The 22,279-nt window shown below is 45.5% G+C and overlaps 1 protein-coding gene across 1 annotated transcript in view; it reads right to left on the bottom strand.

Moving 5' to 3' along the window:
* The window catches only part of CCT5 (chaperonin containing TCP1 subunit 5), a 329,132-nt gene that overhangs the window by 206,941 nt on the left and 99,912 nt on the right, over nt 1–22,279 (bottom strand). The window contains exon 6 of the mRNA XM_069730418.1: nt 9,267–9,416. Coding sequence (XP_069586519.1) covers nt 9,267–9,416 — 150 coding nt within the window. The remainder of the gene's footprint in view (nt 1–9,266; nt 9,417–22,279) is intronic.

The following is a 22,279-nucleotide window of genomic DNA, read 5'->3' as shown; positions in this document are numbered from 1 at the left end:
AGCGTTCCTGAGTTATTACCTCATAAAGGGACACTGGTCAGAATTGCAAAAAACGGCCAGGTCATTAAGGTCAAAATAGGCTGGGTCATGAAGGGGTTTAACATTTATTTTTTTTAATTATTTTTCTCAATTCTCAGAAAAATAAAGGGAACACTAACAACAGAATCTAACTCAAAGTACGGTAAATTAAACTTCTGTGAAATCAAACTGTCCACTTAGGAAGCAGAATTGATGGACAATCAATTTCACACACTGTTGTGCAAATGGAATAGACAACAGATGAAATTTATTGGCAATTATCAAGACACCCTCAATAAAGGAGTGGTTCTGCAGGTGGGGACCACAGACCACATCTCAGTACCAATGCTTTCTGGCTGATGTTTTGGTCACTTGAATGTTGGTTGTGATTTCACACTCGGTAGCATGAGACGAACTCTACAACCCACACAAGTGACTCAGGTAGTGCAGCTCATCCAGGATGACATTATTGCGAGCTGTGGCAAGGTGTGTCAGCGTAGTGTCCAGAGGCGCTACCAGGAGACAGGCCAGTACACCAGGAGTCGTAGGAGGGCAACAACCCAGCAGCAGGACTGCTACCTCTGCCTTTGTACAAGGAGGAACAGGAGGAGCAGTGCCAGAGCCCTGCAAAATGACCTCCAGCAAGCCACAAATGTGCATGTGTCTGCACAAACTGTTAGAAACCGACTCCATGAGGATGGTCTGAGGGCCTGACGTCTACAGATAGGGTGGTGCTCACAGCCCAACACCGTGCAGGATGCTTGGAATTGGCCACAGAACACCAGGATTGGCAAATTCCCCACTGGCACCCTGTGCTCTTAACAGATGAAAGCAGGTTCACACTGAGCTCATGTGACAGACGTGAGTCTGGAGATGCCATGGAGAGCAATCTGCTGCCTGCAACATCCTTCAGCTTGACTGGATTGGCAGTGGGTCAGTAATGGTGTGGGGTGGCATTTCTTTGGAGGGCCGCTCAGCCGTCCATGTGCTCGCCAGAGGTATCCTGACTGCAATTAGATACCAAGATGAGATCCTCAGACCACTTGTGGGACCATATGCCTGTGCGGTGGGACCATATGCCTGTGCGGTTGGCCCTGGGTTCCTCCTAATGCAGGACAATGCCAGACGTCATGTGTGAGCTACTGCCAGGGGGGAGGGCTTCCTGTTGGCTGGGGATTTATCAGGCTGCCAATTTAGCTTACAAATACTGAGGTAAAAATACGGACCAAATAACGTGTGAACGCGGTCTAATACAGGAGGAGATGACATACAGATATATACTATATACAGGGGGATGAGATACAGGTACATACTATATGCAGGGGAGATGACCGGTATATACTATATACAGGAGCAGATGACACAGGTATATACTATATACAGGGGAGATGACAAACGTATATACTATATACAGGGGCAGATGACACAGGTATAGACTATATACAAGAGGAGAGGACACAGGTATATATTATATAAAAGAGGAGATGACATACAGCAGGTATATACTATATACAGGGGAGAGGACATACAGGTATATACTATATACAGGAGATGACACAGGTATATAGTATATACAGAAGAGATGACATACAGGTATATACAATATACAGGAGGAGATGACATACAGCAGGTATATACTATTTACAAGGGCGATGACATACAGGTATATACTATATACAGGAGATGATATACAGGTGTATATTATATATAAGGGAGATGACAAACATGTATATACTGAGGTGAAAATGAGAGGTGTGAGGTGAAAATGAGGGGTGTGAGGTGAAAATGAAAAAGGTGTGAGTGCAAAATGAGAGGAGTGAGGGAAAATAGTGGAGTGATCGGAAAATGACAGATGTGAGGTCGAAATGACAAGTGTTAGGAGGGGAATGAGAGGAGTGAGGTGGAAAATAAGAGGAGTGAGGGGGAAAATGAGAGGCATGATGGGAAAATAAGAGACGTGAGGTGCTATAACTAACCCCAGATATTTACCATGCCCAGGCAACGCCGGGCTCTTCAGCTAGTATAAACTATACTCTGCAAAGTACCAACTCCAAGCTGATTTGGCCATACATGCCTGGACATGTCCCTAACTCAAGTTGTTGGAGGTAGAGCTGGCTGTGGGCTGTTGGTTTATAATGTGTTTAGGAGTTCAGTTTTGGGACTTATTATTGTTTTTTTACTCTATTAGACCTGGGTCGAAATTAACCCCAACAACACAAATGTTATAATTTTAATAAGAGCATTTTACAATTTAGTAAAATAATTTTATTTTGTTGTATTTTGTTTAACAAGAAGTTCCTGAAAAAGTCAAAAAGTCTTGATGCAATAAACAAATGTATGTAGAATTTGTATGTATTTAAAACCTTAAACGGGTCGGTCACGACCCTAAAGGTACCTTCACACAACGATATCGTTGCAACGATATCGTTAAGGAAATCGCTATGTGTGACAGCGACCAACGATCACGCCCCTGCTGGGAGATCGTTGGTCGCTGAGGAAAGTCCAGAACTTTATTTAGTCGCTGGACTCCCTGCAGACATCGCTGGATCGGCGTGTGTGACACCGATCCAGCGATTTCTTCACTGGTAACCAGGGTAAACATTGGGTAACTAAGCGCAGGGCCGCGCTTAGTAACCCGATGTTAACCTTGGTTACCAGCGTAAAAGTTAAAAAAAACAAACACTACATACTTACCGCTGTCTGTCCCCCGCGCTCTGCTCTGCACTCCTCCTGTACTGGCTGTGAGCGTCGGTCAGCCGGAAAGCAGAGCGGTGACGTCACCGCTCTGCTTTCCGGCCGCTGTGCTCACAGCCAGTACAGGAGGAGTGCAGAGAAGCAGAGCGCCGGGGGCAGACAGCGGTAGGTAAGTATGTAGTGTTTGTTTTTTTTTACTTTTAGGATGGTAACCAGGGTAAACATCGGGTTACTAAGCGCGGCCCTGCGCTTAGTTACCCGATGTTTACCCTGGTTACCGGCATCGTTGGTCGCTGGAGAGCTGTCTGTGTGACAGCTCTCCAGCGACCAAACAGCGACGCTGCAGCGATCCGGATCGTTGTCGGTATCGCTGCAGCGTCGCTTAATGTGAAGGGGCCTTAACAAGAGGAGCTCCATATCAGCAAGGGTTTATGAGTAGTGATGAGCGAATATACTCATTGCTCGGGTTTTCCCGAGCACACTCGGGTAATCTCCAAGTATTTGGTACTGCTTGGAGATTTAGTTTTGCTTGCAGCAGCTGCATGACTTGCGACTGTTTACTTGATTACATGTGGGGATTCCCTAGCAACCAGGCAACCCCCACATGTACTCAAGCTGGCTAGCAGCCATAAATCATGCAGCTTAATCAACAAAAACTTAATCTCCAAACAGTCACAAATACTCGGAGATCACCCGAGCGTGCTCAGGGAAAACCCGAGCAACGAGTATACTCGCTCATCACTATTTATGAGGAATCGCTCCTGTCAAACCAATCTAAATCAGTTTTTATGAAGAGGAAGGTAAGCTATAGACTGGACCAAGGCGAGTCATTGGACGTGGTATATCTTTTCCAAAGCGTTTGATACTGTGCCACATAAGAGGTTGGCACACAAATTGAGAATTATGGGTCTGGGGGAAAATGTGCGTAAATGGATAAGTAACTGGCTTAGTGATAGAAAGCAGAGGGTGGTTATAAATGGTATATTCTCTCACTGGGTTGAAGTGACCAATGGGGTACTGCCGGGGTTGGTGTTGGGACCTATTCTCTTCAACATATTTATTAACAATCTGGTAGAAGGTTTACACAGTAAAATATCGTTTTCCAGATGGATCTGGATAAGTTGGAAACTTGGTCTGAGAGGTGGCAGATGCGGTTTAACAATGATAAATGTAAGGTTATACACATGGGAAGAAGGAATCAATATCACCATTAGACACTGAACGGGAAACCACTGGGTAAATCTGACAGGGAGAAGTACTTGGGGATCCTAGTTAATGATAAACTTACCTGGAGCAGCCAGTGCCAGGCAGCAGCTGCCAAGGCAAACAGGATCATGGGGTGCATGAAAAAGGTCTGAATACACATGATGAGAGCATTATACTGTCTGTACAAATCCCTGGTTAGACCGCACATGGAGTACTGTGTACAGCTTTGGGCACCAGTGCTCAGGAAGGATATAATGTAACAAAAGAGTACAAAGAAGCGCAACAAAATATATAAAGGGGATGGGGAACTACAATACCCAGAGATTAGCAAAATTTGGATTATTTAGTCTAGGGAAAAAAAAAAAAAAAAAAAAGAGGACTGAGGGGCGATCTAATAACCATGTATAAGTGTATAACGGGACAATACAAATATCTCTCAGAGGATCTGTTTATATCAAGGAAGGCAACAGTCACAAGGGGGCATTCTCTGCGTCTGGAGGAGAGAAGGTTTTTCCACCAACTTAGGAGAGGATTCTTCACTATTAGGGCAGGGAGAATCTGGAATTCCTTGGCTGAGGAGTTGGTGATGGTAAACTCAGTGGAGGTGTTTAAGAGAGGCCTGATGTCTTCCTGGAGCGTAACAATATTATATCTTACAGTAATTAGGTTATTTAGAAGGATGTAGATCTGGGGATTTATTCTGACGGAATGTAGACTGAACTGAAAGGACAAATGTCTTTTTTCGGCCTTGCTAACTGACATCTAAAGAAGGATTTATAATGATTAGAAGAGCCAAAGGCTGTATGGCACATGGGTTTAGATGTGTGATACAGCCCCGCAGCGCTGTGCATCTAATGCCATTAAAAGTGAGAGCTTGCAGCACCACATATATTATCCAATTAAGTGCGATACAGCTCGCAAAGGTACTTTTCTAATACCAGCATGCGGACAATCCCCGCAACAATTTTCAGCTCATGATGCAGAGACTAACATCTATTCCTTGTTCAATGCATAGACACATACCTAATCTTAAGTGATACACTCAGTATCGAATTCTAAAGTGTGATTTACTCCATATTTCTGATGCTAGAATGTGATTAAAGGGAACCTATCACCCCCCAGGTGTTTGTAACCAAAAGTGCAACCTTGTGCAGCACGAATGCTGCATTCTGACAAGGTGGCCCTTTTAGTTCTTGTTCCTGGCACTGCTGAAAAAATGGTTTATGAAATTTGTCCCTCATACCTTGAAATCGTCCCAGAGGCAGGTCTTTCCCCCCCTAATACAAACGCACCACAGCAGTCACTCGGGGCCTCTGCGTGCCGGGAGCCGCCTCCTCTTTCATTAGCGTCCCTGGCGCCTGCGCTGTAAGTTCAAAGGGCAGTGCCACTATGCATGCCCGAAAAAACAAAAAACAAACTTACAGCGTAGGCGCCGGGGACGATAATTATGGAATAGGATGCGGAGCCCGGCGCGCAAAGGCTCCGAGTGACGGCTGTGGTTGTATATCAGCCATATTGACGGAAAAATTAAAAAAAAAAATGAGGGGTTAAACCTGTACAAGTCCAATCTATCAAGATACACAGCTCAGAAAAATAAAGGGAACAAAACACAATGTAATACCAAGTCACACTTCTGTAAATAACCAGTCCAATTCTGAAGAAACACCGATTGTGAATCAATTTCTCCTGCTGTTGCGCGAATGGAATAAACAGGTAGAAATGATAGGCAATTAGCAAGAGGAGTGGTTCCGCATGGGGTGACCACAGACTCTTTCTTTGTACTCATCCTTTTTGGCTGTTTTGGTTACTTTTGCATTTGGTCAATGCTCTCACCCCTAGAGGTACACTAGCATGAGGCGGTGTCTACAACCCACAGAATTTGCTCATGTAGTTACGCTCATCCAGAATGGCACATCAGTGCGAGCTGTGGTAAGGGTAGCTGTGTGTCAGCAGTGTCTAGAGCATGGAAAAGATATCAGGAGATGTGGAGGGGCCGTAGGAGGTTAACAACTAAGCTACTTTCTCCTTTGTGCAAGGAGAAAGTGTGCCAGAACACTGCAAAATGACCTCCAACGGTCCACTTGCATCCATGAGTCTGCTCAAACTGTCAGAAACAAGACTCCATGAGGGTGGTAAGAAGGCCAGACATACACAAGTGGGCATTGTACTTACAGCCCAACACCATGCAGGGTGATTGACATTTGTCAGAGAACACCAAGATTGGCATATTCGACATTGGCTCCCTATGCTTTCCAACAGGGAGAACAGGTTCAAATTGAGCACGCGACAGACGCGAGTCTGTAGACGCGCCTTGAAGAACGTTCTGCTGCCTTCAAAATCCTCCAGCATGAGTGGTTTGGCAGTGGGTCAGTAATGGTTTGGGAAGACATTTCTTTGGAGGGCTGCACAGCCCTACATGTGCTAGCCAGAGGTACAGGGAAGAGATCCTCAGAACCATTGTGAGACTACATGCAGGTGCAGTGGGCTCCTTCTGTTGCATTACCATGCTAGGTATCATGTGGTTTAAGTGTGTCAGCAGTTCTTGCATTATGAAGGCATTGATGCCATGGACTGGCTTGTTGCCCATTCTCCAGATCTGAATCCAATAGAGCAAATCTGGGACATCATGTTTTCCTTGTAGATTGTAAGCTTGCGAGCAGGGACCTCACCCCTAATGTCACTGTTTAAATTGTCTTAACTTGTACTGAATTTGTCTGTATTGTCTGTACATGTCCCCGCTTAATTGTAAAGTGCTGCGGAATTTGTTGGAGCTATATAAATAAAAATTATTATTATTATTATTATTCCATCCACCAAAGTCATGTTGCATCACAGACTGGTTCAGGAGTTGACTGATGCTTTAATCCAGGGAATGGGAGGAGATCCTTCATGAGAACATCCACCTTCTCACCAGGAGCATGCCCAGGCTTTGTAGGGAGGTCATACAGGAACATGGAGGCCACACACACACTACTGCACATCATTTCCTTGTCTTAAGGCATTTCCACTGAAGTTGGATCAGCCTGCAATTTGATTTTCCATACATTTTTGATTTATTGTTCTCAACGCATTCCACTATGTAATGAATAAAGATGTCATAAGGCAAAAAAAAAACCCAAGACTTCAGTCTCATTGAGCTAAAATTGAAAATGTTTCAGGTTTTGGAATATGGTGACAATGAAATTTTTTTGTGTGCTTTTTCACAAATTTGCCACACTTGGAACTTTTTCCCCCCACCTTCCAGTACATAACAAAATGCAGTCATTTAAAAAAAAGTTGATGGAAAAGTTATCGCTCCTTGAAAAATAACCTACTGTGCAGGTGCCATTTTTCTGGAAAAAAACAAATTACCGTATATACTCGAGTATAAGCCGAGATTTTCAGCCCAAATTTTTGGGCTGAAAGCGCCCCTCTCGGCTTATACTCGAGTCACGGTGGGTGGCAGGGTCGGCGGGTGAGGGGGAGAGGGCGCTGAGGCATACTCACCTAGTCCCGGCAGTCCCACAGTCTTCGGGTGCCGCAGCTCTTCCCCTGTTCAGCGGTCACGTGGGACCGCTCATTAGAGAAATGAATATGGACTCCACTCCCATAGGGGTGGAGCCGCATATTCATTTCTCTAATCAGCGGTAACGGTGACCGCTGATAGAGGAAGAGGCTGCGGCACAGAAGACCAGCTGTCCGGGAGAAGGAGCGGGACGTCGGGAGCAGGTAAGTATGTCATTTACCTGTCCACGTTCCAAACGCCGGGCGCCACTCCATCTTCCTGGCGTCTCTCCGCTCTGACTGTGCAGGTCAGAGGGCGCGATGACGTATATAGTGTGCGCGGCGCCCTCTGCCTCATCAGTCAGTGCGGAGAGACGCCGGGACCGGACGCTGAGGAGCTGCAAGCAAGAGAGGCGAGTATGGCATTTTTTTTTTTTTATTGCAGAAGCAATGGCACAGCTTTCTATGGCACATCTATGGGGCAATAATGAACTGTGCAGAGCACTATATGGCACAGCTATGGGACAAAAATGAACGGTGCAGAGCACTATATGGCACAGCTATGGGACAATAATGAACGGTGCAGAGCACTATATGGCACAGCTATGGGGCAATAATGAACGGTGCAGAGCATTGTATATGGAGCATCTGTGGGGCAATCATGAACTGTATGGAGCATTATATGTGGCACATTTTTATATAGAGCATCTTATGGGCCCATCATGAACTGTATGGAGCATTATATGGGGCTCCTGATTTAATATGGATATTCAAAAACACTTAAATTACTGATGTCTCAATTAATTTTACTTTTATTGGTATCTATTTTTATTTTTGACATTAACCGGTAGCTGCTGCATTTTCCACACTAGGCTTATACTCGAGTCAATAAGTTTTCCCAGTTTTTTGTGGCAAAATTAGGCTACTTTCACACTAGCGTCGGAATCTCCCCGTCGCAATGCGTCGGGCAGAGATTTCTACGCTAGCGTTTGACGCACTGCACAATGGGCGCAGCGGATGCATTTCTCCGGCGCATCCGCTGCCCCATTGTGAGGTGCGGGGGGGTGGGGGCAGAGTTCTGGCCGTGCATGCGTGGTCGGAAAAAGTGGTCCGTCAGGAGCAAAAACGTTACATGTAACGTTTTTTTGCTCCCGGCGGTCCGCCACAACACTGTGCAACCGTCGCACGACGGTTGCGACGTGTGGCAAAGCGTCGCCAATGTTAATCTATGGGGCAAAAACGCATCCTGCAAACAACTTTGCAGGATGCTTTTTTTGCCATAAACGACGCATTGCGACGTCTGGCAAAAACCGCCAGTGTGAAAGTAGCCTTATACTCGGGTCGGCTTATACTCTAGTATATACAGTAAACTAAACTGCATGTCTACATCAAACGAAAATATTTATCCACCGAGTCATCCTATAGCACAGTCGCCACCGCAGCCTGCCTTATAAATGTGTTTTTGTTTTTTCTCAAATCGTTCAGTATGTAAATAGGGGGCAGGTCACTGGAGGATCAGTGATCTGTCATAAGCTATTCAGATGAATATGCAAGCAGAGCAATAAAAAGCGCTGCACACAAACCCAGCCACAGGCCATCCCGAAGTGCGAGAATCTCATTAACTGCAAACTACAAATAAAGATTAAACAACCACAAGACGGATTTCATCAACCAAGATATCATTTTAATCCGTATGATGGCGCTGAACTGACACCGTGTAGGTTACTGGGCACAATCCTGCTGAGATTCCCTTTAACCATCAGCTCTCTCCAGTATTACAGATGAGCCCCAAGTGCGTATGTAAGATATTGAAAAAAAAAAAAAAAGGCACAAAATATCAAGAACATGAAAAAGATTATACGAACCTGTTTAACCATTTCAAGAAACTTCTCTTTTTCATACTTTTGAAGAGACTTATAGTCTTCAATTGATGTTACGTCAAGCTTATGCTTAGTTTTTGGTTTAGGTGGTTCAAATGGACATGTCAGAATGGCAATTTTAGCATCATTAACTTCCTGAAATTAAAAAACAAACAAAACGCTATTAGAGGGATTCTATCATCAGAATTATAGCAGGGTCACATATCTTACAGAAAAGTGAACGCGATGTCAACTCCTGATTAACCCCCTCGGCTCCGATTGGCTGAACCAGGGCTGTGGAGTCGGTAAGCTACAGTTGCGACGTCGAATCCTGGATTTTACCAGGTTCCGGCTCCTTCATAAATGGCCAATTCGTAACAATAAATTTACAGTTGTCAAATATTAACATCGTTCTTATTCAGTTTCTCACTATCATATAAGTAATCAGACCACTTAGAGCAAAAACTATATTTAATAGAATACAATTAGAATATAGCAAATAACTTTTATAAACTTTTCTAAACTCATGTAAGTAAATATGCAATAAACACTGTTATGCAGTTAATAAGAAATCTATAAATTTGTCCTCAGAAAAAGTATTGCCTCTGTCAGATCCTCCTTCATGGATGCCCTCAAATCTGATCTAATTATTTTGAGAGCAGAGAACAACCTCTCTACACTAACTTGGGTTGGTGGCAAAGCAGTAACCACTCGGGCAATTTCTGACAATGTCAGGATACAGAGGAATCGCTTGCTGCACTGTTATTTTTGATGAACGGTCAAATTTCTCAATTTCTTTTAGTGCACATGAAAAATTCTGCTGAAATGTACTGGCTGTGTTCTTTGATGGGGATGACTCTTCTATGCAGGAACGCTTTGCACGGTCCTTGTGATCCAAATATTTTTCTAAATTAAATTCTTCATCAGTTGATGAGGGTGAAGATGTGGCAGGACGACCAAATTCTTCTTGTTCCTCCTGACTGTTCTTCAACCCTTTCATCCTTACTGCTATTTCAAACAGAGCTTCTTTTCCTTTAGTTAGCTGTTGATCATCTAGAAAAATCAGATGCATTGGGTCTACATAAACAGCTGCCAAAATGTTATTTTGTAATAGTAGCTCCTCTCTCCATTTCATTGATGTAGCAATGCCACTTGCAATTAACGCTCCTCTTTGGGACAGGCGAAACATCAGGTTCTTCCACTCCTTTAAGGTATTTTCTTAGTCACTGTAAATGGGTGCTCTAGCAATTTTTCCAGCTCAGTTACCCGATTCCACTGACTTTCATTTAGCGTCAGTTGAGGGTTAGCCATGTCTACAAGAAAGGTTTTCAGTTCAACCAAGCGCTGAATCATTAAGTACTGCCCCATCGTGTGGCTTGATCAATAATTGCCCCTTTTCCAGCACGTCTCTTCAAAATTGAGTCAACTTTAGGGGTTCTGGCAACACTAGCCAATTTTCTTACCTTGCCAATCAGTGCAGCAGCATGTCCTTCTTGCAGACTGTCTCTTATAGCCAGCTGTAGCGTATGCACAACACAGCGCATGTGATGAATGGAAGAACGTATTGACACAGTTTCAACAAGATCATCTTAACTCATGCTGCGGTTCATCTGAAGCAACCTCAGTTTGCTCCTCAGTTACAATACTGTGTTCCTCTATTTCAAACATTTCTGTATGTGTGGACCCAGAATGTTCTTCTAGCTGCTGGTCACCATCATTACTCTTATTCATTAGCTTAATAGTACTTATATTTGAAGCATTGTAAGTTACGACAGAAAGAACTTGCTCTTTTTTAAGTACATAGTCTTGCAGAACATTTTCCACCAAGACCTGGAGAAACTCACTGCTGTGATGAGCTTTGGTGTCTTTTACTGCCAATGTCTTGGGAACTATTTCATTTTTGTCACAAACAAATCGGACATTGATGGCAAAATAGTTCACTCTGACGTGTGCAGGCATCCATTTTAAGAAACAAAGCGTCCCTTGAGAGTTTTTTTTAAGTTCTTCTTTTTTGTTTAAAAGCTTCTTCGATTACTAATTTTCTAATACTCTCTCTCTCTACAGAGAATCACCAAGCTTGCGGGCCATTTCCCCATTCAGACACATAAAAGCTGGTCGTGAAAATAATGAAATAGGCACACAATCCTTTACAACAAGCACTACGATCTGTTTTTTAAATGTATCTACTGTCATTGTCACAGTAACTGTCACTGACAAAATATCTTGCAACTGATGGCTGCAAAGTTCTCGGCTCCTTTGGCTGGAAGAGCTGGGCACTGGTTCATTGGTTTAGATGCAGTCTTTCTCATCCACTGCTTTCAGTACTTCTGGATGAAAGCGCTGTAAATGTCTCTTTAGATTAGAAGCTCTGGTAGGAGCATTTTTATCTTTGCCTGAATATGCACTTATCTTGGCTTCACAGCATTTGTTTTCGTCTGGATCATTTGTCATAGAAAACATTGTCTGTCAGTGTATCTTGAGTGATGGTGAAATGTTCAAATACAGCTGATTCAATGTGACGCTTCTTTGACATTCTCAGGTTTTTAATTCTGCATTCACAATCCAAATGACAATTGTTTTTCCTAAAAACAATTGTACAAAATTATTGCCAGATCGTACAACAGATATAGTGGTCAGTAATACTGTCATTCCTCATGTACTCACAGTTAACTGATGCAAAATTTCTTGAAAGGATAATACTTCTTACAGTCTTCCTCTTCAGAGTAGCAGCTGTGAGATGCTTGGAAGACGCACACCAAACATCTAGTCCAGAGGAGGAGCTTTACTACTAAGAATTTGCAACACATTTTCACTTTCAGCTTCATACATTGTAAGTAGGGGGGTTGGGGGCAGCATGAGGTTAACCAAGTATAAGATTAGATAAGGGCAGTAGAGAACAGTGACACACAAGTAAGAAATGTATCTCCAGCAGAACTGCTTATCACTGTTGTTCATAGTTTGATGGAACATATAAATTGAGTAACATTTATAAAATTCATATGAAAGTTCAATTATGAAATACATTTTTTTTTTAAAAGTCGGAGTCGGTACATTTCTACCGACTCCAACCAAAACGAACTCCGACTCCACAGCCCTGGGCTGAACAATAGTTTTTGGACAATCAGCGCCTAAGGGGTTACCGTATATACTCGAGTATAAGCCGAGATTTTCAGCCCAAATTTTTGGGCTGAAAGTGCCCCCCTCGGCTTATACTCGAGTCACGGTAGCGGTGGGGTCGGCAGGTGAGGGGCTGAGGGCGCTGAGGTATACTTACCTAGTCCCAGCGATCCTCGCGCTGTCCCTGCCGTCCCACGGGCTTCGGCGCTGCAGTTTCTTCCTCTCTTCAGCGGTCACGTGGGACCGCTCATTACAGAAATGAATAAGCGGCTCCACCTCCCATAGGGGCGGAGCCGCTTATTCATTTCTCTAATCAGCGGTGCCGGTGACCGCTGATAGAGAAAGAAGCTGCGGCACCGAAGACAGGAGGGGACAGCGCGAGGATCGCCAGGACTAGGTGAGTATGTTATATTCACCTGTCCTCGTTCCAGCCGCCGGGCGCCGATCCATCTTCCCGGCCGGCGCCTCCATCTTCCCGGCGTCTCTGCTCTCTGACTGTTCAGGCAGAGGGCGCGATGACGCATACAGTGTGCGCGGCGCCCTCTGCCTGATCAGTCAGAGCAGAGACGCCGGGAAGATGGAGGCGCCGGAACGAGACGCCGGGAGCTGCAATCAAGGGAGGTGAGTATGTGTTTTTTTTTCTTTATTGCGGCAGCGGCGGCACAAATTTATGTGGAACATCTATGGGGCACAGTGAACGGTGCAGAGCACCGTATATGGCACAGCACAGCTATGGGGCACAGTGAACGGTGCAGAGCACCGTATATGGCACAGCACAGCTATGGGGCACAGTGAACGGTGCAGAGCACCGTATATGGCACAGCACAGCTATGGGGCACAGTGAACGGTGCAGAGCACCGTATATGGCACAGCACAGCTATGGGGCACAGTGAACGGTGCAGAGCACCGTATATGGCACAGCACAGCTATGGGGCACAGTGAACGGTGCAGAGCACCGTATATGGCACAGCACAGCTATGGGGCACAGTGAACGGTGCAGAGCACCGTATATGGCACAGCACAGCTATGGGGCACAGTGAACGGTGCAGAGCACCGTATATGGCACAGCACAGCTATGGGGCACAGTGAACGGTGCAGAGCACCGTATATGGCACAGCACAGCTATGGGGCACAATGAACGGTGCAGAGCACCGTATATGGCACAGCTATGGGGCACAGTGAACGGTGCAGAGCACCGTATATGGCACAGCACAGCTATGTATGGGGCACAGTGAACGGTGCAGAGCACCGTATATGGCACAGCACAGCTATGGGGCACAGTGAACGGTGCAGAGCACCGTATATGGCACAGCTATGGGGCACAGTGAACGGTGCAGAGCACCGTATATGGCACAGCACAGCTATGGGGCACAGTGAACGGTGCAGAGCACCGTATATGGCACAGCTATGGGGCACAGTGAACGGTGCAGAGCACCGTATATGGCACATCTATGGGGCACAATGAACGGTGCAGAGCACCGTATATGGCACAGCTAGGGGGCACAATGAACGGTGCAGAGCACTATATGGTTCACACCTATGGGGAAATATGAACGGTGCAGAGCACTATATGGCACAGCTATGGGGAAATAATGATCTATTTTTATTTTTGAAATTCACCGGTAAATGCTGAATTTCCACCCTAGGCTTATACTCGAGTCAATAAGTTTTCCCAGTTTTTTGTGGCAAAATTAGGGGGGTCGGCTTATACTCGGGTCGGCTTATACTCGAGTATATACGGTAATCTAAAATAGCGATAACCGCCCTGCATGCCAGATTTGTCTCAGATTTGTCGTGCAGAGCGGTTCTCTAGCCCCTTTGTGTCACCTGAGTAAAAGAGTCCATTGGTGGCCAGTGTGATCCTCCCTGCGATCTTTTGCCTCCTGCTCCATTGAGATCCTCCTGTGACTGTGCTCTGCTGTGTGAGTCAGTGATCACAGCAGCAACACCTCCCCCATCCATGTCCCAGTCCTCCCATCCCTGTTCCAGTACCCCCCTCCCAATTGAATTTTTAGCGTACTTTTTCGTGTGTGCAGCGTTCTGCGCAGAGAATTCGTGCTATTCCTGTGTCCGCAGTGCTCTGATTAGAGACTTCGCCATGGGACTTTCTCTTTTTAGCTAGGTAGCTTACCGGAAGTCGCAGTTTAAGCGATGTCCGATTTTTATTTTTTAGAAAAAAAAAAAAATAGTACAGCATAATTTTAAGAGGTAGCATAGCATCAGTGTCTTATTGACGACCAATCTTTTCGAGAAAAACAAAAATTGTACAGAGTAGATTTATAGGTAGCATGTTAGTATAGCCGACATCAATGTTTTGGTGACATCCGATCTTGTTTTTGGAAGGGAGGGGGCTAGAAATAGAGTAGTTTTATAGATAGGGAGGTAGCGTCTTTTTGCATAAAAAAAACTGCTATCGTCAGGCAATTTCTAGTGCATTAAGAGAGTGCATCACATTGTTGGCGACGTCAATTTTTAGCGAGTGCATTAGGGGAGCATACGTCACATTGTTGGTGATGTTCATTTTTCTTTTGTAAAAAATCATTATCGTATATGCTCGAGTATAAGCCGAGATTTTCAGCCCATTTTTTAGGCTGAAAGTGCCCCTCAGCTTATACTCGAGTCGTTGTCCCAGGGGAGCGGCGGCTGTCACATTCTCACCTGCTCCTGGCGCGGTCCCTGCATGTCCGATGGTCTCCGGGCGCTGGCAGCTCTTCCTGTTTTCAGCGGTCATGTGGTACCGCTCATTAAAATAATGAATATTCCTTTAATGAGCGGTACAGCATTGTATGGGGCAATTATTAACCTTTGTGCAGCATTATATGGGGCATATTTTAATATGGAGCATCTTATGGGGCCCATCATGAACTGTATGGAGCATTATATGGGGCTCCTGATTCAATATGGATATTCAAAAACACTTAACCTACTGATGTCTCAATTAATTTTACTTTTAATGGTATCTATTTTTATTTTTGAAGTTTACCAGTAGGTGCTGCATTTTCCTCAATAGGCTTATACTCGAGTCATTAAGTTTTCCCAGATTTTTGGGGCAAAATTATGGGTCTCTGGTTATACTCTGGTCGGCTTATACTCGAGTATATATGGCATTTGCATCGGGTAAATTTATCGGGAGGGCAATTAGTGTAGTGAATGTCTAATTTTTTTTTAGATCTGATTTTTCTTTTATACATTTTATCTCTTTTTTCTTATAATAAATTGTACTCTTACACAAGCCCCACACATTATAAGTCTAAAAGCACCACTTCCACACACATCCCGGGGTTTGGGGAAGAAAAAAAAAAAAAAAGGCCCATTTGTCAAGACTATGCTATTCACCAAAGGCTTACGCCTTACTTGGCTCCGACACGGATTCAGGCAGTGAAGAAGATCCCACATTCCTCTATACCTTATCCTCCTTCTCATCTAGTGAGGAAGGATCCCCAGCAAGGCGCCCTAGGACCCAGGCAACTCCTACAGCAATCGATCCTATATGGATTGCACCCATTGAAAATTATCAGCCCATCATTCCGGATTTCATCGGCAGCTCAGGAATCCAGTCTGACACCACTGACCTCCCTGAAATTGACTTATTCAAATTTTTTTCCGTGATGAACTAATAAATGTTATGTGGCCCAGACAAACCTGTATGCCCATCAATTTCTCACCCAAAATCCCACGTCATCATACGCCAGATAGACTACTGTAAATGCAGCAGAGGTGATGACATTTTTTGGAAATTTTGCTGCATATGGGCATACTCCGAAAGCCAAAGCTTCGGCGATACTGGAGTATGGATATTCTTTACAGTACACCGGTATTCCACATGGCCATGACAGACACGATTTGAAGTGACCCCCAAATTTTTGCATTATAATTATAATGCGCAGTGTCCTCCCCGAGACGATCCAAACTTTGATAGTCTATATAAAATCCTGCCAGTGGTTGAACAATTCAGCAGAAAATTTACTGAGGTGTACAAACCCCAGAGGGACCTAGTGTGAGGCAGTGACAGGTATTACATGTGAGGGTCACTATATGTTTCCCCCAAGATGCACAGACGTATTGAGGCCATGAAAGTGCACTGCAGTCACAGGTGTAGCTGTTGTTGCAATGCAGACTAAGGCGAGTATGGGTGTTTGACATGCTGGCTGTCCAGGGCAAATTTGGCGAAGACCTGCTCTGGGCTTTTGTGTTTTGAAACGGACAGCAGCATGGTAGTCGTGCAGAACGTTTCATTCCAGGCCAGGTTTTCTGTGTGGCTGAAGGCCACAGATTCAAGTTGATGGCCCTGCTGTATAGGGTCTGGGTGTGCCAGAGTCAGTCAGTATGCTAGAGGGCATAGCAGTCAGCTCTGTGGAGCTCCTGTGTGAGGCAACGCAGCCAGGGGAGCTGAGACGTCTGGCACCCGTGTGCACAGCGGTGCAGTCACCCATGCACAGTCACCCACGGTAACCGGTCAAAGGTGGACTGGCAGGTTGTGGCCAAGCTGGAAGGTACGGTTCCTGGCTGCCATCCGTAGTATATCGTGTACTGTGTATTGCTGTGAGTAGAGCGACATTAACACGGCGGTGCAGTCGCCCATGGCAACCGGTCAGAGGTGGACTGGCGTGCTTAGTTACTGAACCAGAGGATATGTGCCCGGCTGCGATCCGGAGGTGGAATGTCCTGTTTCCCTGCTACGATTTGAAGGATAACGTGTGCTGTGTATTTTGAATTGAATATTAACCCCTTCCCGACCTGTGACAACCTGGGACATTTCTGCCAGATTTCCGCATGAAATCCGCATGCTTTTTTGCGCGGTTTTGACGCGTTTTTCCCGGACATTTCCCAATGCATTAGACAGTGGGAAATCCGCGAAAAAAAAATGCAAAATTAATGAACAGGTTCATTATTTTTCCGCAATGCGTTTTTCATGCGGAAAAACGCACATCACGTGCAAAAAAATTGCGGATTTCATTATAAATGATGGGATGCTTAATGTATGCAGATTTGCAGTTTTATAGCGTAAAAACGCTAAAAAACCGCTAATAATCTGCAACGTGTGCACATAGTCTTACAGTACCATGTAAACCTATGGAAAGCCAATCCGCTTCAATCGAAACCTATAGAAATCCATAATCCTAATCACAACCCTAACGATAATCACAACCCTAACCCCAAAACAACCCTAAATCCAACACCCCCCTAATCCTAATCTCAACCCTAACCCTAATCCCAATACACCCCTAATCCCAACCCTAATCCTAACATTAGCTGCAACTCTAGCCCTAACTTTAGCCCCAACCCTAAATTTAGCCCTAACCCCAAATTTAGCCCCAACCCTAACCCTAAATTTAGCCCCAACCCTAACCCTAAATTTAGCCCCAACCCTAACACTAAATTTAGCCCCAACCCTAACACTAAATTTAGCCCCAACCCTAATACTAAATTTAGCCCCAACCCTAACCCTAACTTTAGCCCTAGCCCTAACCCTAACTTTAGCCCCAGCCCTAACCCTAACTGTAGCCCCAGCCCTAACTTTAGCCCCAACCCTAACCCTACCCAAGCCCTAAGGCTACTTTCACACTTGCGTCGTGTGGCATCCGTCGCAATCCGTCGTTTTGGACAAAAAAAACGGACCCTGCAAATGTGCCCGCAGGATGCGGTTTTTACCCAGACTTGTATTGCCGACGGATCGCGACGGATGGCCACACGTCTTGTCCGTCGTGCACTGGATCCGATGTGTTTTGGCGGACCGTCGTCACAAAAAAACGTTCAATGTAACTTTTTGTACGTCGCGTCCGCCATTTCTGACCGTGCATGTGTGGCCGTAACTCCGCCCCCTCCTCCCCAGGACATAGACTGGGCATCGGATGCGTTGAATAGATGCATCCGCTGCCCACGTTGTGCACAATTTTCACAACATGCGTCAGTACGTCGGGCAGACTCATTGCGACGGCCCTGTACCGACTCAAGTGTGAAAGAAGCCTCAACCCTAACCCTAAATGTAGCCCCAACCCCAACCCTAAATTTAGCCCCAACTACTCCAGCTGCTGGCCGATCATGGCGGGTGCACTAAACCCCAACTTTAGCCCCAACCCGAACACAAAATTTAGCCCCAACCCTAAATTAAGCCCCAACTACTCCAGCTGCCGGCCGGCCGATCATGGCGGGCGCACTGCGCATGCACCAGCCATTTTCTTAACAGATGAAGAAGCTGGCGGGCAGGAGGGGACACAGGATTACCCAGGGACACCGGTAAGTATAGCAGGGTCCCCGAATCCCCCCCATTTATCTGTCCTCTGATGTGTGATCACACAGAGAATGACAGATGTCTTTTTTTTTTTTTTGCGGCCGCCGGTAAACAGTTAATTACCGGCGATCGCAAAACAGGGGTTGGTAAAAACTGACCACGATCATGTTCTCTGGGGTCTCGGCTACCCCTGGCAGCTGATACCCCAAACATTTTCCGGGTGCCGGCCGACGGGCGCACTGCGCCAGCCATTTTTTTGCCAGATCAAGATGGCAGCGCTTATCGGGAGCCACGAGGAGCACTGGGGGAGACAGGTGAGTATCGGGGGACCCCATTCCTCTGTCCTCTGATGTGCGATCACATCAGAGGACAGAGAAATTAAATGGGAAACTGCGTTTTTTTTTTTTGTTTTTTTTTTTGGGGGGGGGGGGGGGGGAGATTGGGGTTTGTGACCGCTGATAAACGGTTAATTACCGGCGATCGCAACCCGGGGGTCGGTAAAAAACCCCGAATCATGTTCTCTGGGGTATCTGCTACCCCGGAAACCGAGACCCCAGAAAAAATCCGACTCTGGGGGGCGCTATTCACTTTTTCCACAGCGCCGTTAATTTAAATACCCTTAACTGCCGCAGAAAAAAGGCGTATCGGAGGTCGTTAAGGGGTTAAGTGTTGTGAATTCTGTGGCAGAGCTCCCTCCTGTGGTCACAAGTGGTACTTCGGCTGATTCTCTCTGTGAGCTTCTGTTGGTGGAGGGAAGTGGTACTGCTGCTTCTGAGTTTCCTCCCTCAGGTGATCTGGTGAGGTCGTTAGGTGCTTCTCTACTTAACCCCACCTAATGCTTTGATCCTGGCTTCCTGTCAATGTTCCAGTGTTGGACTTGCTTTTCCCTGGATCATTCCTGTGGCCTGCTGCTCTGCATAGCCAAGTTCTTCTTTGCGATTTGTTTGCTATTTTTTCTGTCCAGCTTGTCTAATTTGTTGCTGGAAGCTCTGGGACGCAAAGGGTGTACCTCCGTGCCGTTAGTTCGGTACGGAGGGTCTTTTTGCCCCCTTTGCGTGGTTTTCTTTAGGGTTTTGTGTAGACCGCAAAGTTACCTTTTCTATCCTCGATCTGTTAAGAAAGTCGGGCCTCACTTTGCTGAATCTATTTCATCTCTACGTTTGTCTTTTCATCTTAACTCAGTCATATGTGGGGGGCTGCCTTTTCCTTTGGGGTATTTCTGTGAGGCAAGGTAGGCTTATTTTCTATCTTCAGGCTAGTTAGTTTCTCAGGCTGTGCCGAGTTGCATAGGCAGAGTTAGGCGCAATCCACGGCTGCCTCTAGTGTTGTTTGGAGAGGATTAAGGATTGCGGTCTGCAGAGTTCCCACGTCTCAGAGCTCGTTCTATGATTTTGCGTTATTGTCAGATCACTGTATGTGCTCTGACCGCTATTGTCCATTGTAGTACTGAATTGCCTTTCATAACAGTACAGGAAGCCCAAAGTACTAATGATTCACAATAGAGGGAAAAAAGAAGTTCTGAGACCATTTTTTTTTTCTTTGCACTGTGTTTTGCCTTTTTTTTCCCCTAGACATTTGGGTGGTTCAGTACACAGGTGTAGCGATGGACATTAGAAGTCTGTCTTCATTTGTGGATCAGCTCTCGGCAAGAGTACAAAAGATTCAAGACACTATTGATCAGAAAGCTATGTTGGAACCAAGAATTCCTATTCCTGATTTGTTTTTTGGAGATAGAACTAAGTTTCTGAGTTTCAAAAATAATTGTAAGTTATTTCTGGCCTTGAAACCTCGCTCCTCTGGTGATCCAGTTCAACAGGTTTTGATTGTTATTTCTTTTTTGCGCTGCGACCCTCAGGACTGGGCATTTTCTCTTGCGCCAGTAGATCCTGCACTGAGTAATATCGATGCGTTTTTCCTGGCGCTCGGATTGCTGTACGATGAACCTAATTCAGTGGATCAGGCAGAGAAAAATTTGCTGGCTCTGTGTCAGGGTCAGGATGAGATAGAGGTATATTGTCAGAAATTTAGAAAGTGGTCCGTGCTCACTCAATGGAATGAATCTGCGCTGGCAGCTATGTTCAGAAAGGGTCTCTCTGAAGCCCTTAAGGATGTCATGGTGGGATTTCCTATGCCTGCTGGTCTGAATGAGTCTATGTCTTTGGCCATCCAGATCGGTCGACGCTTGAGTGAGCGTAAATCTGTGCACCATTTGGCGGTATTACCTGAGCTTAAACCTGAGCCTATGCAGTGCGATAGGACTTTGACCAGAGTTGAACGGCAAGAACACAGACGTCTGAATGGGCTGTGTTTCTACTGTGGTGATTCCACTCATGCTATCTGATTGTCCTAAGCGCACTAAGCGGTTCGCTAGGTCTGCCACCATTGGTACGGTACAGTCAAAATTTCTTCTGTCCGTTACCTTGATCTGCTCTTTGTCATCGTATTCTGTCATGGCATTTGTGGATTCAGGCGCTGTCCTGAATTTGATGGACTTGGAGTATGCTAAGCGTTGTGGGTTTTTCTTGGAGCCCTTGCAGTGTCCTATTCCATTGAGAGGAATTGATGCCACGCCTTTGGCCAAGAATAAGCCTCAATACTGGACCCAGCTGACCATGTGCATGGCTCCTGCACATCAGGAGGTTATTCGCTTTCTGGTGTTGCATAATCTGCATGATGTGGTCGTGTTGGGGTTGCCATGGCTACAAGCCCATAATCCAGTATTAGATTGGAAATCCATGTCGGTGTCCAGCTGGGGTTGTCAGGGGGTACATGGTGATGTTCCATTTCTGACTATTTCGTCATCCACCCCTTCTGAGGTTCCAGAGTTCTTGTCTGATTACCGGGATGTATTTGATGAGCCCAAGTCCGATGCCCTACCTCCGCATAGGGATTGTGATTGTGCTATCAATTTGATTCCTGGTAGTAAATTCCCAAAAGGTCGACTGTTTAATTTATCCGTGCCTGAGCACGCCGCTATGCGCAGTTATGTGAAGGAATCCCGGGAGAAGGGGCATATTCGCCCGTCATCGTCACCATTAGGAGCAGGGTTCTTTTTTGTAGCCAAGAAGGATGGTTCGCTGAGACCTTGTATAGATTACCGCCTTCTAAATAAGATCACGGTTAAATTTCAGTACCCCTTGCCATTGTTATCTGATTCGTTTGCTCAGATTAAGGGGGCTAGTTGGTTCACCAAGATAGATCTTCGTGGTGCGTATAATCTGGTGCGAATCAGGCGAGGAGATGAATGGAAAATTGCATTTAATACGCCCGAGGGTCATTTTGAGTATCTAGTGATGCCATTCGGACTTGCCAATGCTCCATCGGTGTTTCAGTCCTTTATGCATGACATCTTCCGAGAGTACCTGGATAATTTCCTGATTGTGTACTTGGATGAAATTTTGATCTTCTCGGATGATTGGGAGTCTCATGTGAAGCAGGTCAGAACAGTTTCAGGTCCTGCGTGCTAATTCTTTGTTTGTGAAGGGATCAAAGTGTCTCTTTGGTGTGCAGAAGGTTTCATTTTTGGGGTTCATCTTTTCCCCTTCTACTATCGAGATGGATCCTGTTAAGGTCCAAGCCATCCATGATTGGACTCAGCCGACATCTCTGAAAAGTCTGCAAAAGTTCCTGGGCTTTGCTAATTTTTATCGTCGCTTCATCTGCAATTTTT

This window comes from Ranitomeya imitator, chromosome 6 (assembly GCF_032444005.1).
Source record: "Ranitomeya imitator isolate aRanImi1 chromosome 6, aRanImi1.pri, whole genome shotgun sequence".
NCBI classification, from domain to species: domain Eukaryota; kingdom Metazoa; phylum Chordata; class Amphibia; order Anura; family Dendrobatidae; genus Ranitomeya; species Ranitomeya imitator.
This window is presented reverse-complemented; position numbering and strand designations above follow the sequence as displayed.